The 17,958-nt window shown below is 44.5% G+C and overlaps 1 protein-coding gene across 3 annotated transcripts in view; it reads right to left on the minus strand.

The window, feature by feature from the left end:
- LTK (leukocyte receptor tyrosine kinase) overlaps positions 1 to 17,958 on the minus strand; it is a 110,077-nt gene that overhangs the window by 24,743 nt on the left and 67,376 nt on the right. For 2 of the 3 annotated variants that reach the window (XM_080996486.1, XM_080996484.1), the window contains 8 exons: positions 10,833 to 11,010; positions 10,345 to 10,495; positions 7,139 to 7,270; positions 6,659 to 6,818; positions 5,216 to 5,398; positions 4,366 to 4,464; positions 2,962 to 3,114; positions 1,641 to 1,751 (listed from right to left, as the gene is read on the minus strand). In XM_080996486.1, the coding sequence (XP_080852612.1) occupies positions 1,641 to 1,751; positions 2,962 to 3,114; positions 4,366 to 4,464; positions 5,216 to 5,398; positions 6,659 to 6,818; positions 7,139 to 7,270; positions 10,345 to 10,495; positions 10,833 to 11,010 (1,167 nt within the window). The remainder of the gene's footprint in view (positions 1 to 1,640; positions 1,752 to 2,961; positions 3,115 to 4,365; positions 4,465 to 5,215; positions 5,399 to 6,658; positions 6,819 to 7,138; positions 7,271 to 10,344; positions 10,496 to 10,832; positions 11,011 to 17,958) is intronic. The other variant, XM_080996485.1, reaches the window with a different exon arrangement.

Consider the following 17,958-nt stretch of genomic DNA (forward strand, 5'->3'; position numbering starts at 1 on the left):
CCTTCAGTTTCTTTACATTTCCAACATTTATTATCGGGCAAATGATAGATTTTTGCAAGCTTGACTGGGGTTATGTACCACCTGTATATCATTTTCATAATATTCTCTCTTAAGGCATTACATGCCGTAAATTTCATACCTGTGGTCCACAACTGTTCCCAGTCAGCAAACATAATGTTATGTCCAACGTCTTGTGCCCATTTAATCATAGCCGATTTTACCGTTTCATCCTGAGTGTTCCATTTCAGCAGCAAGTTATACATTCTTGACAAATTCTTAGTTTTGGGTTGTAACAGTTCAGTTTCTAATTTTGATTTTTCCACCTGGAAGCCAATTTTCTTGTCCAATTTAAATGCCTCCATTATCTGAAAATAATGAAGCCAGTCTCGCACTTTGTTTTTTAGCTTTTCAAAACTCTGCAATTTCAGTCTATCTCCATCTTGTTCCAAAATTTCCCAATATTTCGGCCATTTGACCTCCATATTGAGCTTTTTCAAGGCTTTCGAGACAAGCCTTTTTTAAAAAAGCTTGATCAAACAGTGCAGATTTATAACAAAGATTTTCTAGTTCATCTTTTCTGTATACCACACCTGTCAAGTAAGAGATGGGATTTATTGTCCCAGCAGTGTTGACCCTTGCTGCTAAAACATGCCATACTTTGAATCTATTCCCACATCTTTGTAAGTGGCTTGCTCCCCAGAGGCAGCAATGACAGGTTGACCTCATTCACTTGAAATCATAGAGTTGGAAGGGACCCAAGGGCCATCTAGTTCAACCTCCTGCAATGCAGGAATCTCAGCTAACCTCCACAACCTCACACTGTTGACTCATGTTAAGCTTGTGGTCCACCAAGACCCCTAGATCCTTTTCACATGTACTGCTAGTAAGCCAGGTGTCCCCCATCCTATATTTGTGCACCTGGTTCTTCCTGCCTAAGTGGAGAACCTTACATTTGACCCTACTGAAATTCATTTTGTGAGCTTGGGCCCAGTTCTCCAATCTGTTAAGGTCATTTTGAATTCTGATTCTGTCTTCTACAGCATTAGCTGCCCTTCCCAGTTTGGTGTCACCTGCGCATTTGATGAGCACCCCCTCAATTCATTCATCCAAGTCATTTATAAAGACACTGCACAACAACGGGCCCAGGACAGAACCCTGTGGCACCCCACTTTTCCCTTTTCCCCCAGGATGACGAAAACATTGCAATGTTCAACTAACCAATAAGGCTAGCAATGGAGGTAAAAGTTGTACATGTTGTACATGTATCAGCAAACTTAGCATATTTTCAGTTATCCTGTTGTCTCCCTTATCCTCTCCCTTTTGTATCTTGAGTTTTAGAATGTGACCCTGTGTACAGGGACTGTTTATGCATTTATCTGGAAAGTGTGTTGCATTTTTATAAGTATGCAATATAGTTATGACTACTATTGCGACTATTTTTATTAAAGAGTCCAATAATGCTTAGGTTCTGTGTGACGCTGAGCAACTCTTGGTCCTTTGAGGAGTCCACCTTTTTACATTGTCTTCCAAACACTCGGCAGCCTTCACAGGATGTCTTTATAAAGGGTAGAAAAAGGTCAGAAATGTGAATGGCCAAGGTGAGCAAATGCACCAAAAGAAGTATAATTGATGCTTCTTACCAAACGACAGGCTGCCGCAAGTGAGAGCCATTCCAAGCACCACAATCACAGCAATCACAGCCAGGAGGAGTGAGAGAGGCAGTTGTCCTTCTGGGATAGGCTCACGGAGAACTGGTCAAAACAAAACTATAATTCTACATCATCATACGCCCACAGCTCCTATGCAGTGTTTCTGGCAAAGAGAACTGTCAACCACATTAGACCAAGAGTCCCATCTAATCCAGTGCTCTGTTTTCTAGCTGTGGTCAATCACAGGACCCTGTGGATCTCATAAATTAGGGCTGGAGAATGTGCAGCTAGGTTGATGTTGCCGGACTACATTTCTGATCATCCCTGACTGCTGATCCTGCTGGCTGGGGCTGATGGGCATTGGAGAAGAGAAGAGGAGAACATAGTCATGGAGGGTTATGGAGGATTATAGGTTTTCCAGCTCTTCCATCAGCAGAGCAAAATGGAGATGGCCATCCCCGAGACTTGTAACCAGAGGTCTAGAGCCTTTGAACATGATGGGTTTCATTTAGATATTCTGACAAACAGCCATTGGTATACCTATCCCACAGAAGTAGTTATGACAGGATGGGCACATTGGTGACTAATAGATATCCTAGCAAAATCTAACAGCAATCAATAGTCATAAATGACCATGAAACAAACATGGTAATGAAACAAAATTAAATGGCTGCATCATTTTTAAGTCCATATGATCGCTAACCATGCACAAGAAGGGAGTCTTTATGGAAATAATGTACCCCAAATTATAAGATGCACTTCAGAAAACAATCTAGGTTGAGTCCAGTCAAAGACAACTATGGGGTTGTGGCACTCATCTTGCTTTCAGACTGAGGGAGCCAGAATTTGTCCACAGACAGCTTTCCGGGTCATGTGACCAGCATGATTAAACTGCTTCTGGTGCAACAGAACACTGTGACGGAAGCCAGAGCACACGGAAATGCCATTTACCTTCCTGCAGCAGTGGTACCTATTTATCTACTTGCACTGGTGTGCTTTCAAACAACTAGGTTGGCAGAAGCTGGGACAGAGCAATGGGAGCTCACTCCATCGCAGGAATTCAAACCGCTGACCTTCTGATCGGCAAGCCCAAGAGGCTCAGTGGTTTAGACCACAGCGCCACCCGCATCCCTAGAAAATCTACCTCAGTATTGTGTACACTGAATGGCTGTGGCTGTCTAGGATTTCAGACAGGGCTCGCTCCCAGTCCTACCACTGAGCTATGTCCCTTCCCCTGGTTCATGGTATAAGGCTAGGAAAAGCAAAGAAAGGATTATTTTTTTATATATTGGGAGGATGTTCCACGTTTTACCTGTGCATGATACATTGTCACTGGCCAAGATGGCCCCGACTGCACAAATACAGATGGGCAGGTGGGCGTCAGGAGCCAGCTTGCAGATACCTGACTGGCAGTGGCTGCAATTCACGTAGATATCAATCTCCACCTCGCCATGACTCTCCATAACTAAATGAGAAGGAAATGGATACACACTAGAGTTTAGATTTTTCCTAAACTCACATCTCAGACTAGATGATGCAGCTGTCATTCCTCAAGGAAGGGCAGATAGTGACTAGTGAGAACTTCCTTGTTATACCCCCTTATCTATTCTGTACCTCCTACCTAGTGGGGTAAGGTAAAAGGACCCCTGACCGTTAGGTCCAGTCATGGACGACTCTAGGGTTGCGGCGCTCATCTTGCTTTATTGGCTGAGGGAGCCGGCGTACAGTCATGTGGCCAGCATGACTAAGCTGCTTCTGGCAAACCAGAGCAGCATACAGAAATGCCGTTTATCGTCCCACTGGAGCAGTACCTATTTATCTACTTGCATTTTGACGTGCTTTCAAACTGCTACGTGGGCAGAAGCAGGGACCGAACAACGGGAGCTCACCCCGTTGCAGGGATTCGAACCGCTGACCTTCTGATCAGCAAGCCCTAGGCTCTGTGGTTTAACCCACAGCACCACCTGCTTCCCATACCTAGTGGGGTAGGAGAGCTAAAAATAATGTCAATATATTTCACATCTGGCAACAAATATGCCCCTTTGGATCTGGATAGTGCATGGGTAAAGATAAAGGTAAAGGTCCCTAGATGGTTACGTCCAGTCAAAGGCAACTATGGGATTTAGCACTCATCTGGCTTTCAGGCCAAGGAAGCCGACGTTTGTCCATAGACAGCTTTCCGGGTCATGTGGCCAGCATGACTAAACTGCTTCTGGAGCAAAGGAACACCATGATGGAAACCAGAGCGCATGGAAATGCCATTTACCTTCCTGCCACAGCGATACCTATTTATCTGCTTGCACTGGCGTGCTTTCAAACCGCTAGGTTGGCAAAAGCTGGGACAGAGCAACAGGAGCTCACTCCATCACAGGGATTTGAACCGCTGACCTTCTGATCGGCAAGCCCAAGAGGTTCAGTGGTTTAGACCACAGTACCCCCCTTAGACGATTCTAAAAAGCCCGGGACATAAATTTTCACAGCCTTCTAGCAGCTATGGTGGGTCATTTATCAGAAGTAACATATTTAATGGTAACTATGAAAGTGTATACTCTATTCTGACCAAACGAAGCCTCCTTAAAAAAGTCCTCTGTGCCCCAAAACAAGAGATACTAATTGGGTATGTGGACGAGGAATGTACACTGCAGAAACAAGAGAATCGAGAAAGAGCACAGAACAACGAGCGGGAGGGTGCTAAAAGAAGTGGATGGCATCTCACCTGCCAAGGGACCCAGAAAGACTTCCCCAGCTGGATTCACAAAGGAAACACCATGCCGTCCATCAGCTGTGATGTCATCAGCTTCAGAGGCGTGGCCACCTAGGCAAAGAAAAACCACATTTGCAAATGGAAGGATTGGCGTGTTGCCAGTTTATACCAATACTTTTTTAGTATTGACATGTTACTGATGCTTTCTACACAATGCCCTTTAGTGCTGCTGAGGCACGGCAGTTCTGCAATCTGCAGTTCTGCAACCTGCAGTTCTGCAACCAGGAAACAGGTACATCACTGTTGTTCGTCACTTCACTCAATATCGTGTTATACTCCCATTCTAACCCCCCAAATCCTTGCTTCTATGGCAAAGATAGAGAGCTACAAATGATTACCAAATTCATTGCAATACCCCCCATTTCTATGGTGTGGGTTTTCATTTGTACACAATCCAGAACACCACACTTGCCTGCTTGTCAGAAATGGAAAGGATACTGCTCTATGTGCACCGTTCACCAGGACAGCAGCAGCACTGAGAACGAAGCTTGTAGATTTGAATATTATTGTTATGTAGAGGTATGAGAATAATATCTGCATCACACCTTCTTGATGCACCATTTTGTGTGTTCACTGATTGTCCTAGTCTTTGGATACTTCAAACTTTCATTGAATGAAATGATTATTTAGTCTGGCACACACTGAAATTAAAGTATAGCCCAGCCTTCCCCACCCATATGTTGTTGGACTACAACTCCCATCATCTTTGACTGTTGGCCATGCTGACTGGGGCTGATGGGAGTTGTAGTCCAAATCATCTGGGCAACACCAGATAGAGGAAAGTTCAAATAGTCTAGCATACCTTTGTAGCCTCCACCTCCTCCACCAGATGTACAAGCTCCTCCTCCTCCGCCAAAACCACCTGAGGTGGCCCACTGAAGTTTCTCTAGAGCTTGCTGGCAGGCCTCACCACCTTCTCCACCCTCCAGAAGTGATTTCCCAGCCCAAGGAAACTTGGTGATATCTTCCCAACCACCACCTCCACCTATAACAAACACACAGAGGCGAGTGCATTAAAAGTAAGAACACAACTTTCACAGGCAGACACTGGCATCAAAGTTAAATCTTTTATAAATGCAAGTGGAATTCCATTCCACAAACAGCTTTCAAATACTTTGTCATTACATGCTGATAACACACATCACTTTGTGATACAATAATGTGAGGTGGGTGGTCTAAACCACTGAGCCTCTTGGGCTTGCCAGTCGGAAGGTTGGCGGTTCGAATCTCCTTATACTGAGTCAGACCACAGGTCGATCAAGCTCAGAACTGTCTACACTGGCTGGCTGTGGTTTTCCGGGCATTCAAACACAGAGTCTCCCCCAGGCCTACCTGGGATGCAGGGAACTTAACCCAGGGTCTTCTGCATTCAATGCCATGCATAGCCACTGAGTTATGCCGTTTACCCAAAGGTCACAAAAGAAAATTCTAACAGCAGTTCTGTTGTTCTTATACATGAATGGACCAGGGATGTATTTCAGGGATTCATGCGTATGCCTGTATGGGGACATTCTCCCAACCTAAGAAAACCACTGCTTTGGAACCATGATACAAAAGTTGAGGGACACGGGTGGCGCTGTGGTCTAAACCACTGGGTCTCTTGGCTTTGCCGATTGGAAGGTCGGTGTTTCAAATCCCCACGATGGGGTGAGCTCCTGTTGCTCTGTCCCAGCTCCTGCCAACCTAGCAGTTTGAAAGCACACCAGTGCAAGTAGATAAATGGGTATCGCCGCAGTGGAAAGGGAAACAGCTTTTCCATGCGCTCTGGTTTCCGTCACGGTGTTCCATTGCACCAGCATTTAGTCATGCTGGCCACAAGACCTGGAAGGCTGTCTGTGGACAAACGCCGGCTCCCTCAACCTGAACTGAGGTGAGCGCCAAAACCCCATAGTTGCCTTTGACTGGACTAAACCATCTAGGGATCCTTTACCTTTACCTAATGATGTAAGCATGGAGTAGATTTAAATACCTGAGTGGTTAAAATTTCTGTTGTTTAAAATGGAAGTTTGCAGTGATTCCCTGGAATGATGGATCCGCTGGTTTACACTAGCAAAGGTAGTGAAACATAAGTACCATAAAGAATGTCTATGCCTCCAACATCAATTCTAGGGGCCTCCTGCCACAGGCAAGCAGGCAGGTGGTGGCTGGTTAAGAGCAGGCTGAGGTTGGTGGGGTCTCCAAAAGCTGCTGATGTGGTTTGTTTGGCTGTGAAATCTAACATATATTATAAGCTATAGATCCTCACCTGCTGCCCCAGTCCTCCCACTGACTCCAGGGACTGCTGTGCTGTTCACATACTGTTCCAAGAACATATCATCCAGGGAGCCATCCTGATATTTCATGTAAGCCTTCCCTCCGCCTCCTGCCGCTACAAGCAAAGGTTCGAATGCGCCATTCTTCTGCTGCTGAAGAAAGCACACACACACACAAGCACATGAAATGCAATAAAGGAACTGAGAGAACACAGCCAGTTCAAAAGCAGACACCAGGTTTTAAAAGGAGACTTGGATATAAACGACTGAAAAATGCACGAATGGCAATGCAGAGAGACTTGAGCAACCTCCGGTGCCCATTCAGCACCAACAGGTATAGAATAAAAAACTCAAAACAGCAGGCTCTGCATGGGTGCTGCTGTGTGTCGATGGGCTTTTGCTCTATTGGCTTTTCCTTTTCCTAGGTGCTTTTCAGAAAGAGGCTGGAGAAAAAACGCAACATAAGAACTTACTCTAAAGATGTACGTTGCTCCTCCTCCTCCACCCCCTCCGCCTGCCCATTCAGTCAGTCCTCTTTCTTTCTTGTACTCATCTTCAATTTCTGATGATTCCCCCAGGCAGATCTGCTCAGTCTGAGCATTGCTCTGAAAGAGAGAGAAAAAGAGGGAATAGCTAAAGACCAGCAAAGTGCTTTGGGGCAGGTTTACTGCCCATTAATTAAGGGGTCTTCTTTTTAAATCCTCGGTTAAAACAAATTTCAACTAATTGGTAAATCACATTTAAATAAGCTTATACATTGTACAGCAGGGATTCTCAAAGTGAGGTCTGTGGACCACCAGTGGCCTGCAAGCGTCACTGAGGTGGTCTGTGACATTTCTATGAATATGTGGTTGAAGGTGGGCGATGGCATATTCATCACATTGGCTATTCATATTGATTTTTGATTGTATTTTTATTGCTTCCTTTATTCTATCATATTGCAATTTGAATTATATGGAATTACAATTGCTACCACCAAGAAACATCAGCAACTTTCACATGGTCTTTGGGGTGGTGGAGTTTGAGAACCGCTGCAGTACGACATCTGTGAGCTTGTCATTTTGAGGATCCTGAAGCAGGACAGGAGTTGTTTATTTTAACTGAGAGATTACAAACAAACTGGCAGCACCACTTGTTAGAAGAAAAGGTAATTTTAAATACTTTGTTTTTTCTTCAAGTGTGGAAAAGTAGTAACCAGCCCAGTTCAAGCCAGTAACGGCTATTTTAGAAAGAGAGTTTGTTGGTGAGGCAATGCAACCAAACAACCAATCTCCTGTCTTTTCCATTCTCTCTCTCTTAAGCTGATGAGCCAGCGTGTCCTCATTGTATGTCCCTGTGTATTTACAGCAACAATTTCTCATTTAGGCATTACAACATTAACCAGGACATGCATAGCACAGAAGTGGCAACCTGGTCTGCCACATAAACTGTGAACTGGCTCTTAATATGCCTTTACTTCTTTGATGGGCCCAATGTCATCGTTGGGGAAAGCACATGAGAGTAATAAATGGCTGACTAAATTTGGGTTTACTTGAGACAGACAATTCTTAACTGATCTTTTTAGTGTGCCTTTGTGGAGATTATACAAATCCTCATTAGCGCATTCGAAAAGCCTCTGTTTTATAAGGCTCAGATTTGATCTATAGACTTCATGTTCTCTGCAGGGAGAATTCATTTTTACTTTCCCTTTATACAGAGCCAAAGACAATGAGGCAATGACACTACTGTATAAATAATAGTGAAGGCCAAAAGCCAGCAAAATGCAATCTGTGCAGAAATATGTTTTGCATGAATTCTAGTGTGAAGATCACAGCACTTCAACTGTGGTTGTTCCATTTAAGGCAAGGGAGGAATGCTGCCTTTGAACGCAATGAGGACTTGATCTTTCAACACCAGTGTGTAAAAACCTACATGTTCTTAGTAGAAAATGCAATTAAATTCAATCTGGAGAACAATGTAATTTATTTGAAGGACGACATGTGGTAGCTTCATTAAAGCAAATGGAAGAAAGGAGCCAAGCTGACACATCAATTTTGAATTCCAGAATCAATATTTTAAAATAGACATGCTGTGGTTATTATTTTTGTGTCTGTTTTGTTGTTGTTTCAGCCTCTCTTAGAACCAGTTTACACATTTAGCAGAAACAAGTGGTAAGGACCCCTTGATGGTTAAGTCCAGTCAAATTCAAATATGAGGTGCAGTGTTCATCTCGCTTTAGGCCGAGGGAGCTGGCATGTGTCCGCAGACAGCTTTTCCAGGTCATGTGGCCAGCATGACAAAACCGCTTCTGGCACTACAGAACACTGTGATGGAAGCCATAGTGCACAGAAATGGCGTTTACCTTCCCATCGCAGCGGTACCTATTTATCTACTCGCACTGGTATGCTTTCGAACTGCTAGGTTGGCAGGAGCTGGGACAGAGCAATGGGAGCTCACCCCGTTGCACAGATTCGAACTGCCAACTTTAAGATCAGTGCCACCCATGTCCCCCTCATACCTTTACAGATGGTAAACCTTTACCTGGACTATACCATTTCAGGCTGCAGTGGGTGGTTCCTTTCTCACTGCCCACTCGTCAATGAAAAATACAACTCTCCCACCACCAGAAAAACAGCCTAGCAGGCAGAATGTCAGGCAGAACATCAGGAATGTAAAATGTTATTTAGATCCAGGGGTCAGGGAGAACATGCAGCTTGAAAGTGTTAACAGTCTGGGCAAAGCTTCACCACTTGACTCCGCTGCATGTATAAAGCTACCTCCTGTAATGACTTCTTTTAGTATGACTTTCCAGCTCCTTCAAGACAGTCAGTCTTTTGGTACCTGGAAATGATCCAGAGGATATAGGCTCATCCACACTTCCATTTGCTTGACTGCTTTTCCCTGCTAAACCCAAGCTTTAGCACTGAAATGGCATAAACGGCCAAAGGATTTTCTGTTGATTGATGTTTGTCACTATTTAGGGCTAAACAGTGGGGTTTTGGGGGGAAAGTGGCAGGGCAAAGGCAAAACTGCTTAGATCTGTGCCTAGAAAGCATGAGACAAGCGAAAATGTGGATGAGCCAATTGAGGGCCGACAGGCATTGACAGCTGAAGGGTTGGAGGAACTGGTCAGATGATGTTCAGAATGCAAAGGTGAAGATGAGGTTGTCAAGTGTAAGCCAGCAAGCTGGAAGCTGCAGAAAGTTTCTCAACTCTTCCAACCACCCAAATGATCAGATGGCAGAGTTTTACCCCTTTATGCAATGCAGCCTCAAGATAATCTGTGGGATTGCAGACACTCTGAGGCTGTACAAGAAAACTTTTGATGAGCTCAAGAGCAGCTATGTTCCTCACAAAGAAACCATCAGGTGTGTCCATGCAACCCACCTCTGCATCTGAACCACAGTCAAACACTTCTTCTGGCTACTAGTCAACCCCCCCCCCCCCCGGTCCTCATATCATCTGAAGCATCATCCAAAGAGGCTAACAGAGTCAATACAGTTAGCACTTGGTGCAAAAAGTAGCAGCAAACCTCCATGTTAGTGTGAACCAGTTATTTGAGGTACTTCCTGTCCCACCTTCCCATTTCCCAGTTACCATCACTGGGAAAGCTGTATCCTGGAAATATGCTAACCCTTAACCCACTGTCATAATCTGACACTTTATCTTGCATCCAGTGTGGAAAACCTCCGTTCCTCACCCCCGGACAGGCATCTTCCCCTTGTTGCCCCACCAAGATGTAGAGGAGCTCATCTTTCTCCATTTTGAAGATGGCTGAAATAAAGACCCCATAGGATCGCTTGTAGTGGTTCTTGGCTCCATTTCCTCCAGCTGCTCCGTATGCAGAAATCCTGGGGGAGGGGGAAGAAGCAATTAGGAAGAAATCTACACAACCACAGTCAGGTCCCAAACAGCTCCAGCTGCCAACTCTTCATAGGGACACCAAGGAGACCATGCTTAGATCAAAGACTTCAAAGAGACGTCAGCTATGTAGCTGCAGCACCCCCCAAATCACCCACCCACATCGAATATAGGAATAGCAGAACGGAGATGTATTATTATTAGTATTACTGTTAATGGTTACAACAACAAGCCCACCCATCTTATGAAGTTGCTGAAAAGATTACTGAGTTAATGCATTTGAAACCCTTAAAATTATTACAATCGCTACAGCACAATGACACTCACGTATAGCGGTTTGATGCTGGCACTCTCCACACTTGCACCCCTCGCAGCTGTCCCTCTTTCTCCACAGTCACGGAAATGTTGGTGTTGCGGTAGGCACTGTCACACTGTGCTTGAGTTGGCCCTCGAGGCCCACTGGCCCCGCAGGATGTAAACAACCAGCCTGGAGCAGGCGCTTCCCCTACAACCACAAAACCACCCGGAGATGTGACCAATATGTCAGTTTCCTTTTATTCCCAAGGCAAATGCCATATTTGCATCATCTGCCCATCATAACCAGGAAACCCATTATTTTCAGGGAAGTTATTCCTTCCAGATCCTCATACGCTTGTAGTAACAAGCCTTAACTACAAACTTAACTCTCTAGCCAGAAATGACATGTTGTTAACAACAAGGCAGTTTGTAGCATCAACTATCTTCAGGGCTTTAAAAACATTGCAGAGATGTTTATACCAGCCTCTTCGCAATGGAAGTATATACAGGACAGATTGGCAAGCCAGTGAATTGGGCTAGAAGCCAACTGGAAACAAAGGGCGGGCAGGTATTAGCATGAGTGTTCAGAACTGCTGAAACATCAACTTCTGCCTCTAGAGTCAAGGTTCTGATTGACAGTCATCCTTAGCAAGAAGGCCATGTTCTTGAATTGCTGAGAACTAAGTCAAAAACACTTCTGACCAAATCCCTGGTCATTTGTAGAATTCTTCCAGCTTAATAATTTTATCCGTTGTCCACAATATACATCAAAATTGCTACCCAAGCTTCATTCTTATGGGTGTTCCCCCCTATGTAAATCACTGGTGTGGGCTCCCCAAGCTGAATGAGAACCCTAATGAGTTAAAACCTCTCTATCCACCACACGAGGGTCCCAATCTGAATTGGAACCCCACGCAGGCAGTTGATGTTTCAAAAGAAAAGCTGCGCTTAAGGAGACACATACAGAGCTAACATATGGTCCAGTTTGGTCCTTACTTTACAAAACAGTACTGCCCATAGTCTGCCAATGAAATAATGAGTGCAGTAAGATATTGCTCTACCACAGGTGATAATGCACAGCATTCTGTACTGCAGGCTTCCTCAACCTCGGCCCTTCAGATGTTTTTGACCAACAACTCCCATGATCCCTAGCTAGCAGGACCAGTGGTCAGGGATGATGGGAATTGAAGTCTCAAAACATCTGGAGGGCCGAGTTTGAGGAAGCCTGCTGTACTGCTTCCACATTTCTGCATTTAGGCTGACAGAGAAAGCAAAACAGTAAAACTATACATTTATTACTCGGCAATCCAGGTTTCTATGGTCTGATTCACATGTGCAAGCTACTACAAAAATTGCCAGCTGAAAAGCACACACACAAAGCTTTACTGCGACCCAAAATGAACTGAAAAGGCAATTCTTGTGGAGGCAGCTCCACTTGGCAAATCTCATTTTTAAAAAAGGGATCCCTGCATAGTTTCAGCCACTTCAATCAGGCTAATACAAACCATGAAAAACAAAACAAAATAAGGGTTGCATCGTTGTTTTCACAAACAGAATAACTGGAACCACATGGAACCACATAACCAGAGCCATGCAGAACTGCCTCTGCTGCATTTCAAGCAGCCACCTACGTGGCAGGTTGCACACATGAGCAGAGGTCCCAACTCTACATCTGAGCTGGACACAAAGCCCCACCTCAAAACGTCAGGAAACTGCAGTGGGTTAATCTGTCTGATGACAAAACCACACATGCCATTAGCATCTGTGTGAATTTTCAAAATAAATAACCAGCCATGGGGGCTCTGATAAGAACCTAAGAAGAGCTCTGCTGGATGAGACCAAAGGTCCAGCACTCTGTTCCCATAGTGGCCAAGCAGATGCCTATGGGAAGCCCACAAGCTTAACAGGAGTGGACATTTGTAATTTGCCACCCTGTGCAAGGCCAACATTTAATGCCCTCCTCGCAGCCTTTGCGGTGCTGGCTTAGGCTGGGCTTTGGGAAGGAGGCACGAAAGCTCTGGCAGGGTCCTAGAGCTTTTCTTTCTCCATCCCAAAGCCCAGTAAGCACTTGCCTGGCTTTGGGAAGAAGGGCTCTAGGATGGGCTCTAGGACCCTGCCAGAGCCCTCACGCCTCCTTCCCTGAAGCCAGGAAAGTGCTTACTGGGCTTTGAGAAGATGCCCTCATTGGCTATGCGCCCAGTGTGGCAGTGCTGCTCAAAACTGCCCTAAATCTGCCTCTGCTCCTGATCCACAACAATTGGTATTGAGAGGCATACTGCCTCTGATACAGGAGGGCATATAGAGCTGTCATTACTAGCAGCCAAGTCTTACTCTTCGTGAATTTGCTTCATCTATTTCTAATGCCACACAAGTGGTGGTAGTAAGTTTCACAGTTTGCACTGCATCCCCTTTGTCTGTTCTGAATCTGCCAATGTGAAGCTTCACTTGGGTTCTAGAATTATGAGAGGGACAAAAACTTCACTTGGTCCACACCACACTTAATTCTGAATACCGCTATCATGTTCTCCCTTACTTTCTTTTCTAAACTGAAAAGCTGCCAACACTGCAACCTTTTCCTCATATGGAGTTGCTCCAGCCTCTTGATCATTTTGGTTGCTGTTTTTTGTGCCTTTAAAAGCTCTACAATAGATTTTTTGAGGTGCGGCAACTGAAACAGAACATAGCATTCCACAGAATTGCAAGAAGTGGCTTTGGTGGCTTGTGAGAGACCGCCTGCTGCAGGGGACTCTGAAACTGCCTACTGCTTTGCAGGCTCATAAGAGACCAGTAACAGACTAAACATCTGGCTCTTGTGTACTGCAGAGACTATATGTGCACCCAACCCCCACAAAATCTCCAATTCAAGGTTGCCCAGTGTGAACTCGTAGGCTGGTCTTAGCAAAGGCTACATTGAGCCCAAACAGTTCCCTTGCTGTATCCAATCTGTGCCCAGATAGCGTGGGCTTTTCCAATAGGGCCACTAGGCCAATAACTATGACAAAAGCTGAAATTAACGTAAAATAAACTATCTGGGTAAAAGGAAAACCAAACAGTTACTTTGCATTGAGCACAAAGAGGCTCTTGGTCTTCTTGGAATTCAGTTGAATTTCTTAGGAAGCTGAAGGTCGTGAACTCCCTTCCAGCTCAGCTGCTGTCATCCAGAGATGCACAATAAACTCAGTCACTTTCACAGGATGTAAATCATTCTCCAGAACACTGCTTTAGTCTGTATTTCTGGTTCAATCTGTAACGCAGCAGCATCCCTCCCGGCTGCCCTCAGGCAGTTCGTCATCTCCAAACAAACAGCTTTCCCTCCTTTTCCTAAACAGTCTCAAATCTTTACGGGCTATGTCTCTGTCTCGCTCACCAAACAGACAACCACATTCCTGGCATGCAGGAAGTATTGGGCTACCCATATATATCAATGATGAATTCTTGAGATTCTGGGACGCTTCAATAAAAAAAAAGTTAATATATCTTATGAGAATTATTCTGTATCCTGTGACACAGACCCTGGCCAACAGCACCAGAGGGGTTTGGTTCCCCCCCCCCCCCATAATTAAAATGGTGCACAAATTCTGTTATATAAAATAAATAACAAGAGTCCATCTTTTGCACTAAGCAAGAGTCATAGTCAACCCTGGGTACAAGCCAAATAGCCACGGTGTTAAGGGAGAAGAAGCAACAGCAAAAAAGAAAGAAAGGTTATGGTAGTTTTCTCAACACGTAGCAAGCAGCTTCAGACCTCTGCAAACACATTGTGCCTCGGCCTCAAAGAGAGATTTCCCTATCCAAATATACAGGGCAGGATTCAACTAATGAGTCTTGTTGGTAGAAACCCTGTACAAGGGCGTCTGTTAGTGCAATGAGATTCCCCAGTGCTTCCAAAATGGGCTCTGAGGGGGTCAGGAGAACCCTGGGAGCAGCATATGGGGGGAAGAGAGGGAATATTGTTCCATCTGGCAAGCCAAGATGCTACAGCTGATGGAATTCTTATAAGAGGGAGCTGTTGAAGGCCTCCCACAGGTTGACTCCTGCTGCCTTCCAACACATGTTAACATACCACACCATGATTTCCAAGGCTTGTTCATGGGCTGAAGCCTTAAAACTGCTGGAGCTCTGCAGTTTCGCTGGAGCTCTGCAGTTTCACTGCAGCTACTGTGTTTGAACAGGATGCCCCACCAAGCTGAAAGCTAAAGCTTAGCCAGACCTGTGATGAAGGGAGGTCTGTTTCTGTGCTGACATGGAGAGATAAGTCTCCCTGTCTTGAGTTCTGACTGTATTCTTTATTTCTTTGATTAATTATAGTATTCATCGATAGGGATGAAGGAATCGGTCAATTTTAGAGTCCCTTAGTTTCTAATTTTTCCATTCTTCAGTTGAGTTCTCCTGATTTCCACACATCAGTTTGCAGATTTTTTTAAAAAAAGTCCACATGAAAATTCATGTGTTTTTGTGCAAATTATCCCCTAATGTCATGCATTTTTGTACTCTTCTTTCACCAACAAAAGAATTTATTGCATCCTTTCACACCTTTTTCTGCAGATTTTTAAATGTTAGAACCGCACTGCAAAATTTGGAGAAATGTGACAGCTGCATTTTGGTTTTATATTGATTAGGGAAGTGGTAATGAGGCAGTTTCACATTAAAATGCAATTTTATTTACACCATACCATCATTAAAATAGTTTTAATAACTGTAAAAATGACCACAGCAGCAAAGGTTGCTTTGTTGGCATTACACAGAGGGAAGTATTACATGCCTCAACAGTTTGCATCATATGCCTTATTCAAAAAGTAAACATGGTGCCTGCCAAGTGCTTAGAGCACCAGTTATCACAGTAAATAAAGAGCCAGATGGCAGCAGCTGTTTTGCTGCCATACAATATCCCTCCAGGGGAGATGTACCATTTTCAACAGCAGGATGCGAAGGCAGAACTTGGAAAATAAAGCAATGATAAGCTGGTGAATGATGATGCAAAGACAAAGTAGACATACCCTCCAACACTTCTCTGATGAAAATAGGGATGTCCCATTCCATAACAACAACAACAACAACAACAACAACAATTTTATTATGCATCCCCTTCCCATCTGACTGGGTGGCCACAGCCACTCTGGGCTGCTTCCAACATATATACAACATAATAAAACATATAAAAAATCTTCCCTACACAGGGTTGCCTTCAGATGGTTCAGTGTCAGATAACTTCATGCCCTACAACATTTCTCCAATGAAAATAGGGACATCAAAGGAAAAGCGGGACATTCTGGGATCAAATCAGAAACCAGGACCTGTCAAATCTGGAACTGTCCCTGGAAAATAGGGACCCTTGGAGGTTCTGGGTAGAATGTGGTAATACGAAAAGGCCAGAAAAGCCTCCATATTTCCCAGTGATCAGGTTCTGGGTCCAGAAAAGTAAACAGAGATTTGGAACCAATCAATAGCGGGCACATCAGAGGGCATTTTCACAAGCAAGTTGCATGGTGCTCTGGTTGTAAAGTGTTATTCTCTGCCCCACAATCCCAGGGACTACATTTCAGGCCCTGCTTTAAGTGTGAATCACTTGGGAGGTCCTTCTCCAGGTGCCCCCCCCAAATGAAGTGCCTTTTCAGTGGTGGCACCCCAGTTGTGGAATGCCCTCCACAGAGAAGCTTGCTTTGTGTTCATACTGTGTGGTCTGTATGCACGTCACTGCATATTGACACAAGTGCCAGGTAAACAGCTTCTTATGATTCCAGGCTTTTAAGAATGTGCTGCTTAGACATTTTATCCTCTGTCGCTAGCTTTATTCTGATACTGTACGGTACTGCTTTTATTTTGTTCTAGATTTTAGGTATTGTTCTGCTTCACGGTTTTAACTTTCACTGTAAATTGCCCAGGGAACTTCAGTTACTGAGAGGAAAAGACGTGTAGTAAATAAACATACAAAAAACTGTCCACCACCCCATTCAACACACAGACACACAGACACACACACACACACACACACTTCATATACACTATTCCTATATCACGTTTTGAAGAGAAAAGTGGCAAACGGAATAGCCGGAACATATGAGGAAATTAGCATTTCCATCCTAGTAAGAAGAAAATTAGGCTTTCCTTCCTGCTTTTTGCTTCCTTCCTTCCTTCCTGCTGCCTATCTGCAAGCTCCCAACATAACCTCTTGTCTGCCTATTAACTGGCTCTGTCAATGACATGCGAAACCTCTCCCGGCAAGGGGGAGAAGTAATTTTATTACTGAAAGCAAAGCAGAGCTGCTGGGCTTCTCCAAGATCTAATTGAATTAAAAGGATGAGATGATGAATGAAATAGCTTGTACTCAGAGGAAAAACAATTGCAGCTTACAGGAATTCATGTAACTGTATGAACTCGAGGCTTTTCAGAAGCATGTACCCTCAACTGCACAGTGTTGTCAAAAGCAACAACATTCACACTAACTTCTAGAAGTTACCAGGGGAAATCTCTGTTTTCTGGTACATATCCTGGAAAAATCTCCTCTCTGGCTTGCCTTCTGACCCATGCTGGGGGTGGCTTTTTAAAACTTTCCTTGCGTCCCAAGGCATCTGAGCCACAAAAGTTCCCAGGAGAACAATAAGTCACACTGACATGGAATATTTGGTTTATGAGTTCAAATAGGCCACAACTTTATTGGTTACAGATGTGAGCGGTTTGTCTTAGGCATTGGGGTGAAGCCAGGCTATATCTTGATCCCTGCCCACAGAAGGGTAAACCACTGATAGGTGGTGCCCTATAACTTAGGTCAGATAGTAGCACCCCAAGAGGTCCCCGTAGGGGCTGTGACATGGCCCTAGCCCACGCCCGAGCTTCGGACAGTATTCACACCCCGGATCCTTTTAACAGGATACCTCCCCTCCAACCAAACGAAAGAAGCAAGTAAGAAGGAGCCGGCTGGCTGCGCAGAATTTAAGTGGCCCACGGCCACACCCACTCTGCCAGCTAATAATAATAATAATAATTTATTATTTATACCCCTCCCATCTGGCTGGGTTTCCCCAGCCACTCTGGGCGGCATCCAACAAAACACTAAAATACAATAACCTCTTAAACATAATAATAATAATTTATTTATTAGGCTGGGGCTGCCTTGCAACGCCGCTGGCGCAGCCGGCTATCACATAGGGGTGAGGTA

This window comes from Podarcis pityusensis, assembly GCF_964106645.2.
Source record: "Podarcis pityusensis genome assembly, chromosome: 1".
Lineage (NCBI taxonomy): Eukaryota > Metazoa > Chordata > Lepidosauria > Squamata > Lacertidae > Podarcis > Podarcis pityusensis.